Source organism: Camelina sativa, chromosome 6, assembly GCF_000633955.1.
Source record: "Camelina sativa cultivar DH55 chromosome 6, Cs, whole genome shotgun sequence".
NCBI classification, from domain to species: Eukaryota; Viridiplantae; Streptophyta; class Magnoliopsida; order Brassicales; family Brassicaceae; genus Camelina; species Camelina sativa.
This window is the reverse complement of record NC_025690.1, coordinates 20,176,698-20,195,220: the sequence shown is the minus strand read 5'-3', so window position 1 is coordinate 20,195,220 and position 18,523 is coordinate 20,176,698. Positions and strand designations below refer to the sequence as shown.

General features: G+C 36.4%; 6 protein-coding genes across 7 annotated transcripts in view; 2 read left to right on the top strand and 4 right to left on the bottom strand.

The window, feature by feature from the left end:
• On the bottom strand, nucleotides 7–1,538 carry LOC104792495 (cell number regulator 8-like). Its single transcript, XM_010518655.2, has 3 exons — nucleotides 1,127–1,538; nucleotides 704–906; nucleotides 7–364 (listed from the first exon to the last, which is right to left on the bottom strand). The coding sequence occupies exons 1-3, from the start codon at nucleotides 1,395–1,397 to the stop codon at nucleotides 128–130; spliced, it is 711 nt and encodes a 236-aa protein (XP_010516957.1). The 5' UTR covers nucleotides 1,398–1,538; the 3' UTR covers nucleotides 7–127.
• Nucleotides 1,857–3,029, bottom strand: LOC104792494. Its single transcript, XM_010518654.2, has one exon. It carries the CDS (start codon nucleotides 2,939–2,941, stop codon nucleotides 2,003–2,005), a length of 939 nt encoding a protein of 312 aa, XP_010516956.1. The 5' UTR covers nucleotides 2,942–3,029; the 3' UTR covers nucleotides 1,857–2,002.
• LOC104792493 (probable beta-1,4-xylosyltransferase IRX9) lies at nucleotides 5,163–7,089 on the top strand. The gene is made up of 3 exons (XM_010518653.2): nucleotides 5,163–5,966; nucleotides 6,048–6,276; nucleotides 6,734–7,089. Exons 1-3 carry the CDS (start codon nucleotides 5,269–5,271, stop codon nucleotides 6,863–6,865), a joined length of 1,059 nt encoding a protein of 352 aa, XP_010516955.1. The 5' UTR covers nucleotides 5,163–5,268; the 3' UTR covers nucleotides 6,866–7,089.
• Nucleotides 10,198–13,836, top strand: LOC104792491 (interactor of constitutive active ROPs 2, chloroplastic-like). The gene is made up of 4 exons (XM_010518652.2): nucleotides 10,198–10,467; nucleotides 11,389–11,468; nucleotides 11,647–11,827; nucleotides 12,120–13,836. The coding sequence occupies exons 2-4, from the start codon at nucleotides 11,449–11,451 to the stop codon at nucleotides 13,668–13,670; spliced, it is 1,752 nt and encodes a 583-aa protein (XP_010516954.1). The 5' UTR covers nucleotides 10,198–10,467; nucleotides 11,389–11,448; the 3' UTR covers nucleotides 13,671–13,836.
• Nucleotides 14,041–16,926, bottom strand: LOC104792490 (TRIO and F-actin-binding protein-like). Of its 2 annotated transcripts, XM_010518651.2 has the most exons (9): nucleotides 16,691–16,926; nucleotides 16,373–16,552; nucleotides 16,026–16,271; nucleotides 15,727–15,764; nucleotides 15,570–15,638; nucleotides 15,327–15,450; nucleotides 14,819–15,232; nucleotides 14,598–14,734; nucleotides 14,041–14,501 (listed from the first exon to the last, which is right to left on the bottom strand). In XM_010518651.2, exons 1-9 carry the CDS (start codon nucleotides 16,845–16,847, stop codon nucleotides 14,253–14,255), a joined length of 1,614 nt encoding a protein of 537 aa, XP_010516953.1. In that variant the 5' UTR covers nucleotides 16,848–16,926; the 3' UTR covers nucleotides 14,041–14,252. The 2 variants fall into 2 exon arrangements, with proteins under 2 accessions (XP_010516953.1, XP_010516952.1); XM_010518650.2 differs by having other exon boundaries at nucleotides 14,598–15,232; nucleotides 16,691–16,925.
• The window catches only part of LOC104792489 (nuclear transcription factor Y subunit B-8), a gene marked incomplete at its 5' end in the record, with an annotated part of 8,634 nt that continues 7,486 nt past the window's right edge, over nucleotides 17,376–18,523 (bottom strand). Inside the window, 4 exon segments of the mRNA XM_010518649.1 lie at nucleotides 17,376–17,617; nucleotides 17,979–18,035; nucleotides 18,159–18,233; nucleotides 18,386–18,391. Of these exon segments, the coding sequence (XP_010516951.1) occupies nucleotides 17,576–17,617; nucleotides 17,979–18,035; nucleotides 18,159–18,233; nucleotides 18,386–18,391 (180 nt within the window).

Here is an 18,523-nt window from a genome sequence, read left to right as displayed (position 1 = left end):
TATTCAAAAAAAACGTAAGCAAAAGACAATATCATGGTTCATGTTCCACACAAGACACTTGTTTCACCAACGTGTACACAACACAACAATACAAGTGCTACTTAGACCATTCGACTCAAAGCAAGCTTCATTTACGAGCCATGGTTTGCTCTCTAGGTGGCATCACGACCACGGTAGACTGAGCATTGAAACCTGGGTGAAGAACCTTCCTGCGGAGCTCACGTCCTTCTTGGCAAAGGGCACATGTATGGCAAAGTACATGTGTAACAAAGTCACAAGTCATCTCCAAGTGTTCCCTTTGCATCTCATCCTCTATGCAACTACCACAGCAACCACAAGACCTGTTCATAGCCTCAAAGCTTCCCTGTTTTTACCCAAAACAAAATGAAAGATAAGGTCAGAAGATGATGGAATTTGCCCTTACAAAGTGGCAATATATAGAATGAAAACGGGGAGACCAATAAGGTTGTGAAACGAGACTATTGTAATGGAGATCTAGGAGACCACGCCAGCCCTTCTATGGGTTCTAAATACTAGTGAATTTGGTGGAAGTGGAACCAAACAACAATCTCTTGGGGCTATACCCCCCACTCATCATCATCCACGCAATCAAAAAGACATAAAGACAAGAGGTGATCAATCTCATCTTTAATTATCCCAAGTTCACTTGTCTATATCATATGAAGGAAACATAAACCATTACCTCAAGGTTAAACTTTCGACGAATAGCAGAACGGCTGGAATAAGAGAACCATGGAGCAAGACAGTTCCAACCAAACAAAGAATTACCAACAAAGTACAATCCCAAATAAGTCAAGCAGTGGTTTGAAAATGTTCCTGGAGCAGACCCAAGCCTCTCTGCATTAGTTCCATACAACACACATGGAGCCACACTTCCAAGAAGACCTACAAAGAACCCAAAAAAAAAAACAAAAGCAAATCATTAAACACACAACATATCCTAATTAAATATCACATCTTAGACCCAATTATCTCTGAACTCAATCAGATCTAAAGATTGAATTTTTCAATCAGATATCAATCAATCTCGAACCAAATTAACATACCCATTACCCCAAAAATTCAAAAAACCAATCACTCAAAATCCAAAAACGAAACTACTCACAAACTTCGAGATCGCTGCTGCAAAACTCATCATTACGACCAAGACATGTGAAAAGACCAGAATTCCACTGGTTTCTCCTGATGGGTTCGCCAATCACGCTACCATCCGCCGTCCAACCGTATTCCTCCACCGCCGCATGAGGAGGCACAACAACCGACGCCGCCTTAGCCTTAACATCCCCTTTCGAGCAGATCTTGCTGTCGTTCTCTTTCCCTTGCAAGAGAGGACTCGATTCCTCTTTTTGAGCTTCGCGGCTATCTTCTCCCGCCATATTGTGCTAAGAAATTATTTAACGCAAAGATCTAATTCTGGATAAAAAAAACGATCTCTTTTGATCTTAAGAAGGAAGCAAAAAAAAAAGGTTGAGACGAAAGAAGAAAGAGAGAGACTTTGAGCGTCTCGTACGCGTTAAGATAATTTAATAGAGATAGTCAAAAAGACACCTTCATCCCCATTTTCCTAAAATAATAATTTTACTTCATTAATATCTGGGCCTAATTAAGGCCCATAATGACATACTCTTGTAAGGCCCATAACTCATCAATTTATTTGTAATGTATCTTTGGAAAAATATCTGTAAGAGACATCTTAGGATTCTATAAACACGAATCTATTATCAAGTGTACGATCGAAACTGGTTCCCTTTGTTTTAATTACAATGTCATAGAAAGGACAATTGTATAATAGTATTACATGGACATGGTCAGGGGAACCATAAGATTCCCTAGGGTAAACAAAACTTTTAAAGCTCTATAAAATTTCAGTGAAACTTCCCGAAGTAAATCCAAGAAAGAATATAGTAATCGTTATACTGTATAAAACTTCTCGTAACAATACAAAGAAATAAGTAAAAAAATATAGTAGTAAACCGATCACTCACGTAAATCCCAACCTTCGGTTCTGTCGATAACTCATCTCGGGAACGAGTTTCTCTCCGATTCTCGCTGGCTCCGAGTTACTGCGCGTGAGAATCACACATTGTCTTCGTTTTGGTGGTTCATCACTCGCTACTGATTCTCTTCTTGAATCATCCAATCTCTCTGACTCTGTTGTTGTTTCTGTGACGCTCGTAGTCGTTGAGTCTCCTGATGAAACCAATAATACATTTCCCGGCGAGGCGTGTCGTCGGAAAGGGTCTTCTTTTGCTTCGCTGCTCTGTTCTTCTTGATCTCCAAAGAAGCTGTTGTTATTATTAACCAGTGAAGGAGATCTATATGGTGCAGATCTGCATCGAGTTAGTAAAAATGCGTTTCTTGGTGGTGTAGCTGTGAAAGATTTGCATGAACTTGCTTCTTCTTCTTCGTCTTCGTTTCCTTCTTTTTGAGCCTCCTCTGTTTCCTCTGGCTCCACCGTGGAGCGTCCAAAGATAGGCTCACTTCGCGACGAACTTGATCTCTTCTCTGATTTTCTCGAGAAACTTACATTAGAAAACGATTTCCATTTGCGCCACACAGGACTAAAGCAAGTAGGTTTAATTATTCCGGTGAAAGGATGACAAGAAAAAGCGCTCTTGACCCACCCGCACCGACGGCTTTGACCTGTTGCACTGCCTCCGACGACGACCCGATTAGTCCCGGGTTTGGGTTTCTTTGACCGGTTTATCCTAACTTGACCCATGCAAGTGACTTTAGGTGAAGTCGGTTCTTGTGTCTCAGTCGTCGCCGCCGCGTTCTTCCGCCGGAAAAAGATAGGTCTTCTTGAACGAGAACGGCTTCTGCTTCTGCTTCTGCTTTTGGTCCGCAAGAACCGCATCAATAGAGGCGGGTTTTCGGTTCGACCCGGACTTGAAACGGGTCTTGATGAAGAAAACCTCATCTTTTTTTGTTTTTCAGTAGTGAAGATTTTTGAAGCTCTCTCACTCTTATTTTGGTGACTCTGGTCCCTCTCCCCTATATGATTCAGATCGAAGACTGTGTTTTTATTATTATTTTTATGTTTTGTTAATGTTCACACGTTGGGTTCAGAAAATTTGACGGCTGAGATCTTTTCTATAAGAGGAAATCGATGGTTCTGCTTGGCTAATCCTTTTTAACAAAGAAATATTTGTACTTTTTGTCTCTATGCTCTCTAGTTAAGATCTCTTGCTGGATTCACTTTTCGGGACATCTAAACTTTTAAGTAAAATAACGAGAGAACTTGAGTCAAAAGAAGAAAAAGTAATAAAGAGTACTACTACTCCATTGGTATGTTCCATAATGAAACTGTAAAAAACATGTCATTTTCTAGACTCATAAACAAAATATGCGAAGAAACTTGAGATTTGTAAGTACATTGCTTCATTCTGATGTTTAAACGGATCTACCCATCACTTGGAAGTCCAACAAATAAAAAAAGCACATGAAGGACTAGAAAATGAAAATTTCAGTTTAAATCTAGATTGATTCCACTAAAATCTGAGCTTCACCTTCGTATGTGATACGGCAATAACTTTGGCACCAACTAATTTGCATATATCACATGTTGTTATCTCTTTATCATCAGTTCTTTTCATTTTGAAAAACAACAAATTTTTCGCTATAAATGTTTGCGGTCTCTAACTAGTGCTTCTCTAATTGTCAAGTATCTTGGCATTGTGCTAATTACTTAAAAACTAGAAGACTGCCAAGCTTAAATCTCCTTATGGATGTCTTTGCTCTGTCTGCTTACAACTCAATACTTGTAAAATATACTTCTGCTATATGCCGAACCTGTGGCCAAGTTGATAGTAAATCGACCCTTCTACTATCAACGTGTTTACTCAGTTATCTATTATAGTCTTTGGACCTAGGAATCAGAGTAATAATAATAATAATAATAACTTATAAGTAAAACGACTATATGAGATATTTGAAATACATATGGACTTTCAAACAGAGTTAGAGACCTTGCTTACCAATCAAGAAAGCCAAAATATGACCATGAGCATGAATCATATAGAGTCGAGCAATATGATCCATTGCCCGGTTTAAACCGAAGTAGGTTGACAACTTTAGTTTCAAAGCTTCTAAAACTTTTCTATGAATCCACATAAATCTTTAGCTCCACAACAAGCTATAGCTCCATTTGACTGTTGACAAATCATTGTTAGCATTATATTTATCTATCTAGTCCAAGCAATCGAAATGGATTCAGCTTCGAAAAATAACATCAGTGACAAGTTTAAGAATAGTAACTTTGTTCTCTCGATTTAAGATCTTTTGACAAAACCTCCTTTTTGTTAAGAGAGCGTACTAAATTCCATGTGTTTAATCAGAGTAGGGTCTCCATAAATTTATTTAGAGTTTCTGTCTACATTTACTTAGTAGAATTAATAGCTCAATTAATTTATCTATAGTTCTATTCTATATCTAACAAAGACTATCAATTTTTATATTTACTTTTAGGACCAAAAATGTTACTAAATTGTATGACCTTGCGTAGTTTCTTATATATATACTTTTTTTTCCATCACTTTCTCGGTCTCACCGTTCAAGACTATTGTCCCCATTATTAGACCAAAAAAAAAAAAGACTATTGTCCCCATTAGGTACTCTCAGTCAAGAGTTAAGAAAATAGGTAGATAAGATAGCTTCTTTTTTTTTTTAATCATCGAGTAAAATAATATTTGCAAATCAATGAATCTACTACATGTAGAAGTAGAACAATGTGTTACCGAATAAAATGACGTGATATCATATAAAATTACATAATATTTGTTAACAATGTGAAACCTGATAAAAGATTAAAGTAAGTTACTTAGTTAATGAAATCATCAAGGTTATATAGTACTTATTATTAGCAATCTACTATTCTACTTTACTACTATATACATCCACCGCCAAAATGGCAATCATCCATGGGATTAAGGTTCATTAGTAAGCAACGATCGATTATTTTAATATATATTTGATATTAGCAATGATTTTGATTAATTTCCCAAATATGTTTCAGTTAATGTGTTCCAATCCCAACAACTGGTTGTTGCAAAAGACAACCAAAACAAGCAATCATCAAACATCAAAATACTCTTACCGTAGCTCACCGGTTTCAATCACACACCAAAACTACACAATTCTCATAAAAGTTCTTAAATTATATATCACTAACTTGACACATTGTTTTTCCCAAAAACAAGAAAAGGAACTCATTCAAGAAACCATCTTCCTTTAAACAGAAATTTTATTATGGGATCCCTAGAGAGATCAAAGAAGAAAGCTCAAGTATGGAAGAAAGCTGTGATCCATTTCTCTCTTTGTTTTGTGATGGGTTTCTTAACTGGCTTTGCTCCTGCTGGTAAGGCCTCATTTTTCTCTAATTCCGAAACCACACCCTATACTTCTACAAAATCTCAGAATCCACCCCAACCTTTTGAAAACTCTACCTACACACGCCATTCCCTCCTCAATACAACCTTGATCAATTCCCAAGTCCAAGCCCCTGCTCCTGTGAAGACGCGAGAAGCCGAAGCAGAGACCAAGTCTCTCTCCGAGACTATAGAAGATGAGAGCCAAGTTAAAGTGACACCAAGAGGACTAGTGATTGTTGTCACTCCGGTGATGACAAAAGAGCGCTACAAAAACGTTCTTCTTAGAAGAATGGCTAATACCTTGAGGCTAGTCCCACCTCCGTTATTGTGGATAGTCGTGGAGAAACACTCCGATGCTGACGAAAAATCCTCCTCTACAATGTTAAGAAAGACTGGTATCATGTATAGACGTATAGTCTTTAAAGAGAATTTCACTAGCATGGAATCAGAGCTTGATCATCAGAGGAATCTAGCGTTGAGACACATCGAGCATCACAAACTAAGCGGGATAGTTCATTTCGCGGGACTAAACAACATATATGATCTTGATTTTTTCGACAAGATAAGAGAGATTGAGTACGTAAAAACTAAACGACATTTTCTTTAATCATCAAATTATAAAGAGTATTTTTTTTGTAATGTTTTCTTGTTTTGTAGGGTATTCGGTACTTGGCCAATGGCGTTACTATCGGCTAATAGGAAACGAGTGGTAGTAGAAGGGCCAGTTTGTGAATCTTCACAAGTATTGGGGTGGCATTTGATGAAAATTAATAACGAGACAGAGACAAAGCCTCCAATTCATATATCAAGCTTTGCTTTCAATAGTTCCATACTTTGGGACCCTGAGAGATGGGGTCGTCCTTCTTCGGTTGAAGGCACCAAACAGGTAACTTGAGCTTCAACCTTATCTTTTCATACTTTAAGGTTGAAGATAATGTAAATGTGTAAGTGGAATGGGTTGGTAAGTTAGTAACTTAGCACAACCTGGTCATTTTTAAGTGTTTGTTTTTGTCCTAAATTATTCAATAACCAATTGAATCCGCTAATCATGAAAACAGGCTTAATAAACATATACACATAGCATTTGTCTTTAGCAGAAACGGCCATGTCCATTTAACAGAAGGGTAGTTACATCTTTCTGTCGTCCGTCCACAGTGAATATCTACCAAAACCTACAAGCATATTTAAAACACAAACTACCCTTTCGGCTAATTAAAATCAAGAAAAGTACATTTTTCCCTAATAAACCCTTAATTTGTAATCTGTACCGAGAAAAACTGTCTATATAAACATTGCTAAGTCTGTGTAATCATTGTATTTTTCTCATTTTTTATTTTGCATAGGATTCGATAAAATATGTGAAGCAAGTAGTTTTGGAGGACGATACAAAGTTGAAAGGACTTCCGGCACAAGACTGTTCCAAGATTATGCTTTGGCGTCTCAATTTTCCCACAAGAACACGTTTAAGCACCTGATTTGCTTTATTTTTATCCTCTAATCTCCTCCAAATTAGACCTTTTCCTTCTTTTTTATTTTTGGGATTTATACATCACAGAAAAGGAAACACTTGTAGAGAGAACCACAAGCACAGGAAAAAAAATGGATTTGGATCTGTCATGAAACAGAGCTTGAAGTTTTTTTTGTCTGAGTTTATTTATACCCAAAGCTGAAACTTACAAAGAATTGAACACAAAAGGAACTCAAAATCTACTACACAAGGGGAAGTTAAGCAAATCTTAATTCATGTATTCCAAAGGCTCTTAAACGAAAAGAATTCAGAGACAAAATAATGTTAATAAGTGTGGTATACTTTCCTTAGCCAAATTTTCTGAAACCTTTGTGTTTGTTTAAATTGTTTTAGTTTGTTAGTCTGAACAATTTTTAATCACATGCAATTGAAAAGGATAATCTTGTATAATAATGAATATGAATCTTTCAAGCGAAGCAACAAGTACTTTAGTCTAATCTTAATAAGACACATGCATGCACTATTGTTTGGTCATGAACATCCTGACGAGTTCATAGGGCGACCATTCGTGTATCGGTGTCCATATATTTTTCAAGTATTGGAGTGCTAAAATGATTTGGATGGGATCCTGATCTAAAAGAACTCGAAGAACAACTTCTTATTATATGACCCCCTTTTTTTTTTAATGATTTTGTTGGATTTGTGTAGGTACTGTAAAAATTATTTTAGTAAGGTATCCATTACATGTAACATAATCAGGTAACATTTTTACATCCACTATATCAAAAAAGTTTTCGTTATGAGTAGTGAACATATTTCATGTATTAAATTTAAGGGTAATATATTTAGACAAGACTTCTTTTTGATAACCGGATGATCCTACAAAAAAAAAAACAAATTGATTTAGGGCACTGTAAGGTTAAGAAGTTTTGTATATTTCATGCAGTGGTAACAAGATGGATGTTCAACAACTAAATTGAACACCATTCACCACTAGATCATCCATACATGATACATGTTCCTATATTTTAGTCTAGCCATGTTACGAAATTACATGTTTTAAAAACATTTTTTGTGTTAAGACTAACGCCAGACAGATCAATATTACAAAATAATAGTCTTTATTACTAGCTGTATAACGTTTATATTAACCAAAATACAAACACATTTTTAAAACCAGCCAATATAATAAATTTATTGTATTAGTTATGCAATTAAAATAACTAGTATATAGTTTTTGTAACTAAGTAGCATGTACTAGCCGATATTCATATATATATATATATAGGTAATCAATAATAATTTGAAACGACCTGTCAAGGTCAATAGCGTCAGATTAGCTTGTGCACATGGAATAATAGTCCCGATAAAACTCTTTGATTAAATGTAGTGCAAGGGACATGGACCGACCAAAAATTTGGGATATCAATGTTCATAAATCTAATTACATACTCCGACCATATAGTATATGTATTAAATAATAAATATGCAGGTTGCATTTAACTCCCGGTAACCTATTGCGGTGGCAACTGGGAATTCCTAGGATCCCCGAAAATAGAAAAACAATAATGGCCACACAAAGTCACAAACTCTATTATTAACTATGAGTATAATTCAAAAACAAAAGAACCAAAACATACTCGATGAACCTTTTAGGTATTTTTTTTTTACATCCAACCTCATTTTTTAGCTTATACTATATACATAGGAGTCCACTTTTTGTTTTTCAACGGCAGTTATATGTGGTTGTTAGCTGATCAGTGGTAGTATAGTCTATTTTGACTTAGTAGTTTGACATTAGGAGGTCGACTCAGCTTTTTCAATCGTGAGATACAATGGTTTTTGAAAACTGGACTTGAATTAGTAGTGACTTACTCGAACACTTCGACATCATATATAGTTTCAATTGGTGCAGTTCTAAGGTTGATGTCAATAGCTGATCTTTACTGGTGATACTTGTTTCCCACCTAAAAAAGAGCTTTTAAAATCCCCATCTCGAATACCATTACTCACCTAATCAAGTTTGTAGAATAATCTTTCACTGATTCATGTGTGTTTGAGTTGGTTTTCTACTTTTTTACTTTCTACCAATCCTGCGTGATGACTAGGTCTATATTATGCGTTACTTACTCTACTTTAATTCCAATAGTAAACTCAAAATGATGTCTCTGTCTAATAACAAAAAAAATCAGAGAAGATACATATAGGGTTTTTCAGGAATTTTTTTGAATACTGTATATGACTATATAATATACATATATGAGATTAAGTAATTCAAAGAAACTCTTGCTTAATTATAGAAAAAGAAACTGTACTGAGGGAATATAGGTGCATCTTTCTCGTAAAAAAAGGTGGAGTATGGGAATTAAAATATATAAAGTGTTTCAAGTATACAGATAATTGCATGCTTAGTATCTTCTTCTTTCACTTACTTAAACAATAAAAAAGATAACCGTTAGCAACTAAGCATATATTACCGTTAGAAATTAAGTAGAGCTAGCATAGCAACATGAGGTCGAACAATGGCACGTGACTCTTCTGGCGCATCAACAAGAGCGACGCCTTCTCTTTCTTTCTCTTTTATCATTTGTTTTCTTGTTTGTATTGTACAAGGATGCTCTCTCGTTTCCTCAACTTGATGCAATTATCAGTCCCACGAAATTTGTTTTATTCCGAAGTAAATATATTTTAAAGTAATAGTAGTATAGAAGAACGTTAATGGCCTTTTTTTTTTTGGGACAAAGAAGAACGTTAATGGTCAAGGTGTAAAAATATTTGGTAGTTCAGCCAAAATAGTAACAACATTTAGAACTTAAGAGTGTCAATGCATGCTAGCACGTGTCAAGCACAAAACTGTAAGAAAATAACTGATTATTACTGTTTTAAATCACTATTTTCTTAATTACAATAAGACTTTTGTTTTATTTGTGTTGTAAGCTAGTGAGTTGTGGAATTAAAGAAAGAGGTTGGCGTTACATTTCTTTTTAGGCTTTGAATGGTGGGTGGGTACATGTTAAACAACATAGTTATGGTTAATGGAGTTAATGATTGTAAACACATTAATAGTGTGAATTTTACTTTTACAAAATTTGGCGTATTTAACTTTGATTATGCTATATTGTGTTGGCATTAAACTTTTCAAAAAATTACTATTAAAAAATATTACTATTTCTTGAATAACGAACACCATCTGACATACCTGGTCGGAAAGAGGAGGTAAATAAAATAGGGACTAAACTGAAATAAAACAAAAAGTAACGGGGCAAAATCATGATTTCTCCTAAAGTCTCAATTTGTTCACAGTCTCTCTCTTTTCTCTTTGTGGATATTTAATGTGTAAACAAATAGACAGTTCACTGGTACACACAAAAAAGGACTTGGGAAACGAGCAGAGTCAGTAAGAGAACAACACTAGGGACAAAGAGAGAGGAAGAAGATGATGTCCGAAGAAGCTCCATTGGTTTAACTCTTCTTCTTCTTCTTCTTCTTCGGCTAGTTTAGCTTCTAAGATCTTTCATTTTTTTTTTTAATTCATCTCCTAGTAACTCCGATCTCTCTATTCTAAGAAGCATTTCAGACCAAAAGAGGAAAGCTAAAGCCACAGTGCAGGTGAAGAACACCGAACACCACTTCTCTTACTCTCTCTCTTCTCTATCTGTTTGAAATACTTAAAAATGGTTTTTTTTATCTTAGAAGGTGTTCCTTTGATGGGTTCGAAAAAAACCTAAACTTTGATGGTTTTTTTCTTACAAAAAATTTATTTATGCTTTTTTATGTTGGAGAAAGTGTAAATCTTTTGAGGGTTTTGGGTTCATTGTTATGTTTACTCTCTTTTTTGTTTGTTGTTCTTCAAGTTGAAGATTCAGCCAAAGAAATTAATATAGTTGTTGTTTTTTTTCTCTAAAAAGAAAGGGTTTTTAAAAGTTTTGATTTTTCTGATAAAAATTTTCTCGTTTTAGGTTGAAATTGAAATTTGTAAGTTGGTTGTTAGTTTCTTTTAAGATCTGTTGTCTATTTTAGGGAAAGATCCACCTAATAAAACGAGAACCCACGTTAACTAAATGACATAAATTGAAATTTGGTATTTTCTTCCTCTTCAATAGATTCCAAAATTTTTGTAAAGAGAAAACAAAACTAAGATTGATGACTTGACAACTAAAAAAGATTTTATGTGGAATATTAATTTGTACTTTCTTTGCTTGTAATTGGGTTTATCTCTGTCATTAGTTTGAATTACAATTTGATAAAACCTTTTCTTTTTGACTGTGAACAGTTTCTTTCTTTTTTATGTTCGTCTCTTGTTGCCTTGGTTTGGTAGTAGTGGTAGTAGTTTCAAATGGAGTCTCTTTGAAGCTAATGTATTTGTATTGTTTAGTTTGTTAGGTTTTTTTTTGTTTTTATTGTACACTTGCTTAAGCTTTGTACTTCCGTTGAGTTTGTTGTATATGCTTATGATATTCTTATAATACTGACTGGTGTTTGTTACTTCTTTCTTACACACACAGTTTCTCTTCATGTTCTTTTTTTCAGGTTCTTTCTTCAGAGGACCCAAAAGAAAAGAAAGTGTTTTTAAAACTCTAATCCCAAGCAATGCAGACTCCAAAACCTAGGTGATAATCCCCTCACTCTTGTCCAAAGCTTTCTCTTTTTGTGTGTCTTTTAGAGTCTTTGATGTGCTCATTGGAGTTTTTTGGTTGTATTTACTGAAGTCTTGATTTGTTTCAATGGTTCTTGGGGGTGTATTTTAGTGGCTTATTGATTCGTTCTTGGTTTGTTTGATTATGATAGGCCGGGATCGTTGGAGTTGCCTCAAAAGAAATCTCCTGCAGCAACTCCTAAAACTGCTCGTAAGCTCAAAAGTTCAGAATCCGATCCTGTTTCATCTCCCAACCCGAAAATCAGGACACCTAAAACTCAAAGTCCAAAAGTAGTTGCTGATCGCCGCTCTCCAAGAACTCCTGTTAATGAGGTACTACTAGCTTTGCACAATGCTTTGTAGTTTGTAAATCATTGCCTATTTGATTTGACTCATACTGGTCTCAGTTAATACACGTTTCGCAAGGACTAGTTTGTGTTGTCGAGAACCTGGTACTTATTCTTGGTGTATGAAGTTTGTCTGTGTTGTTTCTTACAACAACTAATTAAACCTGAAAGTTGCTGAATCTGGACTCTTTGCAATAACTGATATGTGTATATGTGATATGTGATGCATCCATTTGGTAATTGAGTTGTTGTTTATATTTGTTGCTTCTGTATGCTAGATTCAGAAGAAGCGGACAGGGAGAACAGCCGAAGTGGCATCTCAGATATCTCAGCTGCAAGAGGAGCTAAAGAGGGCAAAGGAACAGCTAAACGCTTCAGAAGCATTGAAGAAGGAAGCTCAACATGAAGCAGAGGAGACAAAGCAGCATTTGATGGAGATCAATGCCTCTGAGGATTCTAGAATTGATGAGCTTCGTAAGCTCTCTCAAGAACGAGACAAAGCATGGCAGTCTGAACTTGAAGCAATGCAGAGACAGCATGCTGTGGATTCCGCTGCTTTAGCTTCTAGTATGAACGAGGTCCAGAAACTGAAAGCGCAGCTGTCTGAATCTGAGTCTATTGAAAACTTGAGGATGGAACTTAACGAGACACTGTCTCTAGTTGAGGAACTCAGAGGCGAGCTGTTGGATGCAAAGGAAGGGGAAGCTCGGGCACATGAAATTGTGTCGGGAACTGAAAAGCAATTAGAGATAGCAAACTTGAAGCTTGAGATGTTACGCTCAGATGGGATGAAGATGTCAGAAGCTTGTAATTCCCTTACAACCGAGCTAGAGCAGTCTAAATCTGAGGTAAAGTCACTAGAGCAACTTGTGAGACAGCTTGAGGAAGACAATGAAACCCGAGGAACCACCAACGAGGACTCATCATCAGTGGAACAACTCAAAGAAGAGATAAATGCTGCAAAGCAAGAGATTAGCCAATTGAAATCTGCAGTAGAAGTAACTGAGAGAAGGTACCATGAAGAGTATATCCAGAGCACGTTGCAGATAAGAACTGCTTATGAACAAGTTGAGGTAGTAAAATCCGGATATGCAGAGAGAGAGGCCGAGTTGGGGGAAGAACTGAAGAGAACCAAAGCTGAAAGAGAGTCTTTGCATGAACGGTTGATGGATAAGGAAGCTAAGCTGAGGATACTCATCGATGAAAACGAGTTACTGAACTTGAAAATCAAAGAAAAAGAAGAAGTAAACTTAAACTTGGAGAACAGCTTGAACCAGAACGAGCCTGAGCACACGGACGAACTCAAGAAGCTAGAATCCGATGTGATGGAGTTGAGAGCGAATCTTATGGACAAGGAGATGGAGCTTCAGAGCGTAATGTCGCAGAATGAGAGTCTCAGGAACGAAATGGAGACAATGCAGAGCGAGAAGAACAAGGTTATCAATGAGGCCTTAGAGAAGCTCAGGAGTCTGACAGAGGAAGCAGACAAGAGCGGGAAGAGAGCGGAAAATGCAACAGAACAGTTAGGGGCAGCACAAGTCACCAACACAGAACTAGAAGCTGAGCTGAGGAGACTTAAGGTTCAGTGTGATCAATGGAGGAAAGCAGCTGAAGCGGCAGCTACTATGCTCTCTGGTGGTAACAACAACAATAACAGTAACGGCAAGTACGTGGAGAGAACAGGATCGCTAGAGAGTCCTTTAAGGCGGAGGAACGTGAACATGTCGCCTTATATGGATGAAACGGATGATGAATTGTCATCACCAAAGAAGAAGAATGGGAGTATGCTGAAGAAAATTGGTGTGTTACTGAAGAAAAGTCAGAAGTAATCATTGAAGTTCAGGAAACAAGAAACTACCATTGTCCTGTCTGTAATATTCGCTTGTTTTTCACAAGTTTCTATGTGTAGACATGTTTTTGTTGCTAAGAAAGTTGTATTGTGAACTACTTTTGCTTTTCTTTTCTATTGACGTAGCTGAAACTCTCTGATCAACATTTATGAAGCTGAGCTTGGTTGTTTCCAATACAAAAATATTGCTCCTAAAGTTGTTCCACATCTACTGCAACTACTTGCTTTTTCCTCTTACCAGCTTCTATCTCTTTTTCCCATACCTCTTTCTGCCTCCTCTCTTCTTGTTCTTCCCGTGATTGCACATCTTGCTATTTGACAGACTCGGAAATATTTAAGCTACTACATGATAATGAAAATATACTGTATTACTCAAAAGAAGGTTTTAGAACTTGATATACAAGTTGACATTGTTACTTTATAAAATCCATAACGAACCAGACTGCAAGTACAAATCAAAACTATACATGACAGCACATATCCTGTTGTCCGTCTCTTCTTTACTTAAAAGCTGTAAATTATAACAAGTTGCAAGTGATTTGGCTTCATCACCATACCTACATTATCCGAGTTGTTCCTCTGCACTGACTTTTGAATACATTTTGTTGGTAAGCTTTGGTGAAGCCGAGACAATCATCCTTGAACTCCTTGAAAGGGGACTGGCCTTTGCTTTAGACATTGTAGGTTGGGACTTACCAGACGTTGTTCTACTAGCAGGTGATCCATTGGGAGTACGAGCTCCATGTTTTGCCAAGCCACTTACCAGACCAGTACATGATCCAGTGGGTGTTCGTGCAATGTTACTCCTCGCCTGTTAACAACAAACATTCATATACTTAATGGATTCCACATAGATATGGCTCAGATACATTTCTTTGTCAACGTTACTCTGAATTTGGGAACTTACTCCGTCAAAGTAGCCTATTTTGGGTGATGGCACGCGGAGTCCTGTTGGTTTCATCACGGAAGCAGAAGGCACAGAGCCACCATTGACAAGTGAACCACGTTTCTCCAACTTGGGGTCGTTTTGGACAGCAGATGCATCTATAGAATTGTTAAAAAGCTTCAATGTCCGTGTTGTACCATTAACTGCAGGGCTGCTTTCACCAGAGACTGTTTTCTTGTTACCTTTAGCCATTTTATTAGGTGTTGAAGCTCGTGGTGATTCGAATGACCAGTCAACGCTAGCACTAAGACGTGATACATTAAGCTTGGACTTGTATGTCTTACTGGCTGAGAGGGGTGAAACTTTAGGCTGACCTATAATTCTAGATCCAGCTCTGGACGTTGGTCTACTTGCCAAAGAATGGGAAGCTATTCTTAAACTCTGATCTTTCTTCTGCTTTACTGAATTTATAGCAGACTTGTTAGAAGCGATTGACGAAACACTGAGACAGCTCTCAAGTGAAGAGCAAGAAGATGTCAATTCCTTCTGGGAGGCAACTGATGAACGTAAAGCACATTTAAAAGGCACTACAGGTGTTGACACAGTGGGTCTACTTCTTCTTGAAATTGGAACTCTGGAAGCCAAAGGCTCTTTACCTGTAAGATCACGGTAGGATGCAGAAGTAAAGAAAGAGATAATTCGTAAAAGACATGTAAAGACATATATGTATAAGAAAGAGTTATGACTAACCCCCAGATAATTTAGGATTCGTTTCTTGTTTGGCTTTGTTAGTATCTACCGAACCTCTTGTAGTTCTGCTGAGTCCAGTGGATGGCCTGGGAATGGATGTATTATGTTCTTTTGTAGCGATGGGCTGTAGACAATGTATCACTAACATTCATTAGTACAGTTCAACATTTTCTATCTCTCTTACTTATCCTGTCAGATGCTTTAACAAAACAAGCACATATAGAGAGAGTCATAAACATATACCTGCTTTGTCACCTTTACTAATCCTTGTGCCTTAATACTGGGCCTTTTACGAATAGAATTGGGTTTTATCTGAGAAAACAAACAAAACAAAGACATGGTTAATCAAAAGAGGGAGTGCAAGATCAAACCATAGCTTAAAGCTGTTTTTGGCACGTACCTTTTCCTCAGAGCCAGGGTCCTCTACTGTACTTGTAGCTACAAATTTCAAAAAGATGACCAATTAGAGATTCATAAATAACAGAAATTAACTATATACAGTTTCAAACAACACTTCCTATAAGTTCATCTGTTTGATACCAAAAAAGAAACATTTTGTTAGACTAAAAGCTCCATCTACACCTAAACAAGTAGAACATAATCATAGCCAGAGATGCCAATGCTTTGAACCTTATATATCAGCTTAGAATTGTAAAGCTAGTTCCATTTCTCTCTACCAAATATAAAGGAAAAACTTACTTTTTGGGCTAGGTGGTGCTGCCTCATTAGCTCCAAATTCTTTAGTCTTGTCAGGTGTTGCTGCATCAGACGATATATCAGACCTTTGGATTGACGCTCTTACATCTTCAAACAAACCAGTCTCCTCAACAGTGCAGTCACTTTTGAATGTAGATATGGACTCTGTTGATCTATGCAAATCCTCTCGAATGGTTGGTAAATTCTTCCTCTCCATCATGCTACACAATTCATCCGGTTCCAAAACACCTAAATTTCAACAACATCAACGTATCTTCAGCCAAACAACACGCACATACTAACTGAATTAGAAACACAGCAGCAACACACACAAAAAAAAGAAGACATGCCTGGATTGGTGAAAAAGGCTTTATCCCAAGCAAGACTCTTGCGTAGATGAGTCTTCATCATCTTATGAGATTCCTTCTCTTCTAAAGTAGTAGTAGAAGAAGACACCACAATCTCATCATTATCACAACAATCATGTGTATCCCCAAACAAACAAAGACCTCTGTCTTCCTTATCAGTATCTATAAATACATCATCATCAAGAACAAAAAGAATCAATAACAACAACAATAAACACAATCATGAACCAAACAACAAGAATACAGAATTGATACAATTTTGAAATGCGATTGAGAGATCTAATGTATTATAGAAATTACCTGAGAATTTCTCGGTGGATGGATCGGGGAGGGAAGACGAGAAGAAAAGGAGGTTATCATCCTCGGTGGAGACATCAATGAGAGCAAGACCATCGATGTCTCCAAGCTCCTCGCTTCTCCAGTTCTCCTTGTTGTTGTTGTTGTCTCCTCCTCCCATAGAATGAAAGAAAGGAAAGCACCTTTACCAATCTGAAGGATTTAGCAAAAAAAGAAAAAAAAAATGAAAGAATTTGAAACGAAGCAAATCGGCGGTTTTGTTATTTTGCTTATTTAATTTACAATAATCATTGTTTTGTTTTGTCTTAATTCTTCTTCTTTAACCGAAGTGGGTTCTCAAGATAAACGTGATCCGTTGATTTCTGAATTTGTGACCGTTGGATACTTTTTTATTTTTTTATTTTTCTTCTCGTAGAAAAGGATCTCTAATTTGGTTTAACAGATAACGCCGTGTTTTAAAAAAAAACAACTGTAACCAACATGTAACAATAAGCATCTAATTACAAAAAAAGGTTAAATTCACAAATCAAAATTACTACGTAGTGTGAACATTTTGCTGTAGATCACTTAGGCATCGAGGTTTTTGATTTGAAGTATTCATTTTTGTCATTTGCTGTGTATTGATTGGTTGAATCAGAAATCATTCATGGGACATGTGTTGCAATTTTGCAACAATTTTATGCAATAATAATCCACAAACCAAATATAAAAATGATTTCTTTAACATATTCAGAACAAATTCATAGGAAAAAAAAAAGAAAAAAAAAACAATGAGATTGTCACAAGTTCTGCATATATAATATAGCAAAACTCTTACAGCTCACAAATAATATACAGACGAAAGATAAAACCCTTTTTTGGTGCCACAGTTTAATAAAATCCTCATCACTAGTCTGTTCCAGGCATTGGAACCATCATATGCTGCTGAGCCTACATTATACCAAGAGTCATACATATTAGTACAGTGGTTTTTTTTGATAGATTATGTAACATAAGTGATGTTTAACAAGTTTTCAGTTCTGTTTATGCCTATTGGTATGCACAACACTCAAGGGTTTCAAGGAGGGGATTCAGAAAGATGATACATCAATTAAGTGACTGGTCGGATTTGTGTTAGCTGAGAAATGATCACTCATCTGTAACGTTTTGGGATTCTGATTAAGCTATTGATACGGAAGGAATGAGAAGACAATAGGGATTTATGAAAAAAGTAGTGAAGTGAGTATACTAAGAAAGAAATGAAGGATGTGTATCGTGCAATGAGTGTGAAAGAGAAGAGAGGAAACTTTACTTGAGAGTTCCCATAAGGACCTTGTGAGAAAGAGCCTTGGTTAGGAAGCTGCGGAAACTGACAAATGGTAAACAAACCCCGTGAATGTCAAGACTAACTCGGGTCATAACTAACGCGAAAGAGACAAGAAGCGCAGATAAATGAAAAGACATAAGGCATAATAAGTTTTGAGACATTTACCTGGCCATTTTGGCTTGATTGCCCATCTTTCTTTGCATTTGCATCCCCACCTTTTGCTGATCCCTTTGTATCACCCTATTGATCATTAACAAGGATAAGGGAAGCATCAATAATTTCATACACTAGTTGCCTAAAAGATAAATATACAATAGATGATTCTCGAAAACTATCAGGTTTGTTGCAAGTATTAGGAATGAACAAGAAATAAAAGATGAGGAGCTACTGACCTCCATCTGCGATTTTCCAGTTCAGGTAGTAGAGAAAGAAACAAGAAAAAGGAGAAAACAGAGTAAGTGAGTGAACTCCAAAAACTTCCAGCAGAACTAATTAACATCGTAATCAAAATTGTATCTTTTGTTCCTTGG

What these genes read in the sequence shown, in the direction of transcription:
- LOC104792495 (XM_010518655.2), bottom strand. Translation starts at nt 1,397, where the DNA reads ATGGCGGGAGAAGATAGCCGCGAAGCTCAAAAAGAGGAATCGAGTCCT. An exon ending in CAGCAGCGATCTCGAAGTTT is followed by an intron (nt 907 to 1,126) that starts GTGAGTAGTTTC and finishes GGTTCTTTGTAG; the next exon opens with GTCTTCTTGGAAGTGTGGCT. An exon ending in GTCGAAAGTTTAACCTTGAG is followed by an intron (nt 365 to 703) that starts GTAATGGTTTAT and finishes GGGTAAAAACAG; the next exon opens with GGAAGCTTTGAGGCTATGAA.
- LOC104792494 (XM_010518654.2), bottom strand. Translation starts at nt 2,941, where the DNA reads ATGAGGTTTTCTTCATCAAGACCCGTTTCAAGTCCGGGTCGAACCGAA.
- LOC104792493 (XM_010518653.2), top strand. Translation starts at nt 5,269, where the DNA reads ATGGGATCCCTAGAGAGATCAAAGAAGAAAGCTCAAGTATGGAAGAAA. An exon ending in GACAAGATAAGAGAGATTGA is followed by an intron (nt 5,967 to 6,047) that starts GTACGTAAAAAC and finishes CTTGTTTTGTAG; the next exon opens with GGTATTCGGTACTTGGCCAA. An exon ending in CGGTTGAAGGCACCAAACAG is followed by an intron (nt 6,277 to 6,733) that starts GTAACTTGAGCT and finishes TATTTTGCATAG; the next exon opens with GATTCGATAAAATATGTGAA.
- LOC104792491 (XM_010518652.2), top strand. Translation starts at nt 11,449, where the DNA reads ATGCAGACTCCAAAACCTAG. An exon ending in ATGCAGACTCCAAAACCTAG is followed by an intron (nt 11,469 to 11,646) that starts GTGATAATCCCC and finishes TGATTATGATAG; the next exon opens with GCCGGGATCGTTGGAGTTGC. An exon ending in CAAGAACTCCTGTTAATGAG is followed by an intron (nt 11,828 to 12,119) that starts GTACTACTAGCT and finishes TCTGTATGCTAG; the next exon opens with ATTCAGAAGAAGCGGACAGG.
- LOC104792490 (XM_010518650.2), bottom strand. Translation starts at nt 16,847, where the DNA reads ATGGGAGGAGGAGACAACAACAACAACAAGGAGAACTGGAGAAGCGAG. An exon ending in AGCCTTTTTCACCAATCCAG is followed by an intron (nt 16,272 to 16,372) that starts GCATGTCTTCTT and finishes GTTGAAATTTAG; the next exon opens with GTGTTTTGGAACCGGATGAA. An exon ending in AGCACCACCTAGCCCAAAAA is followed by an intron (nt 15,765 to 16,025) that starts GTAAGTTTTTCC and finishes TGAAATTTGTAG; the next exon opens with CTACAAGTACAGTAGAGGAC.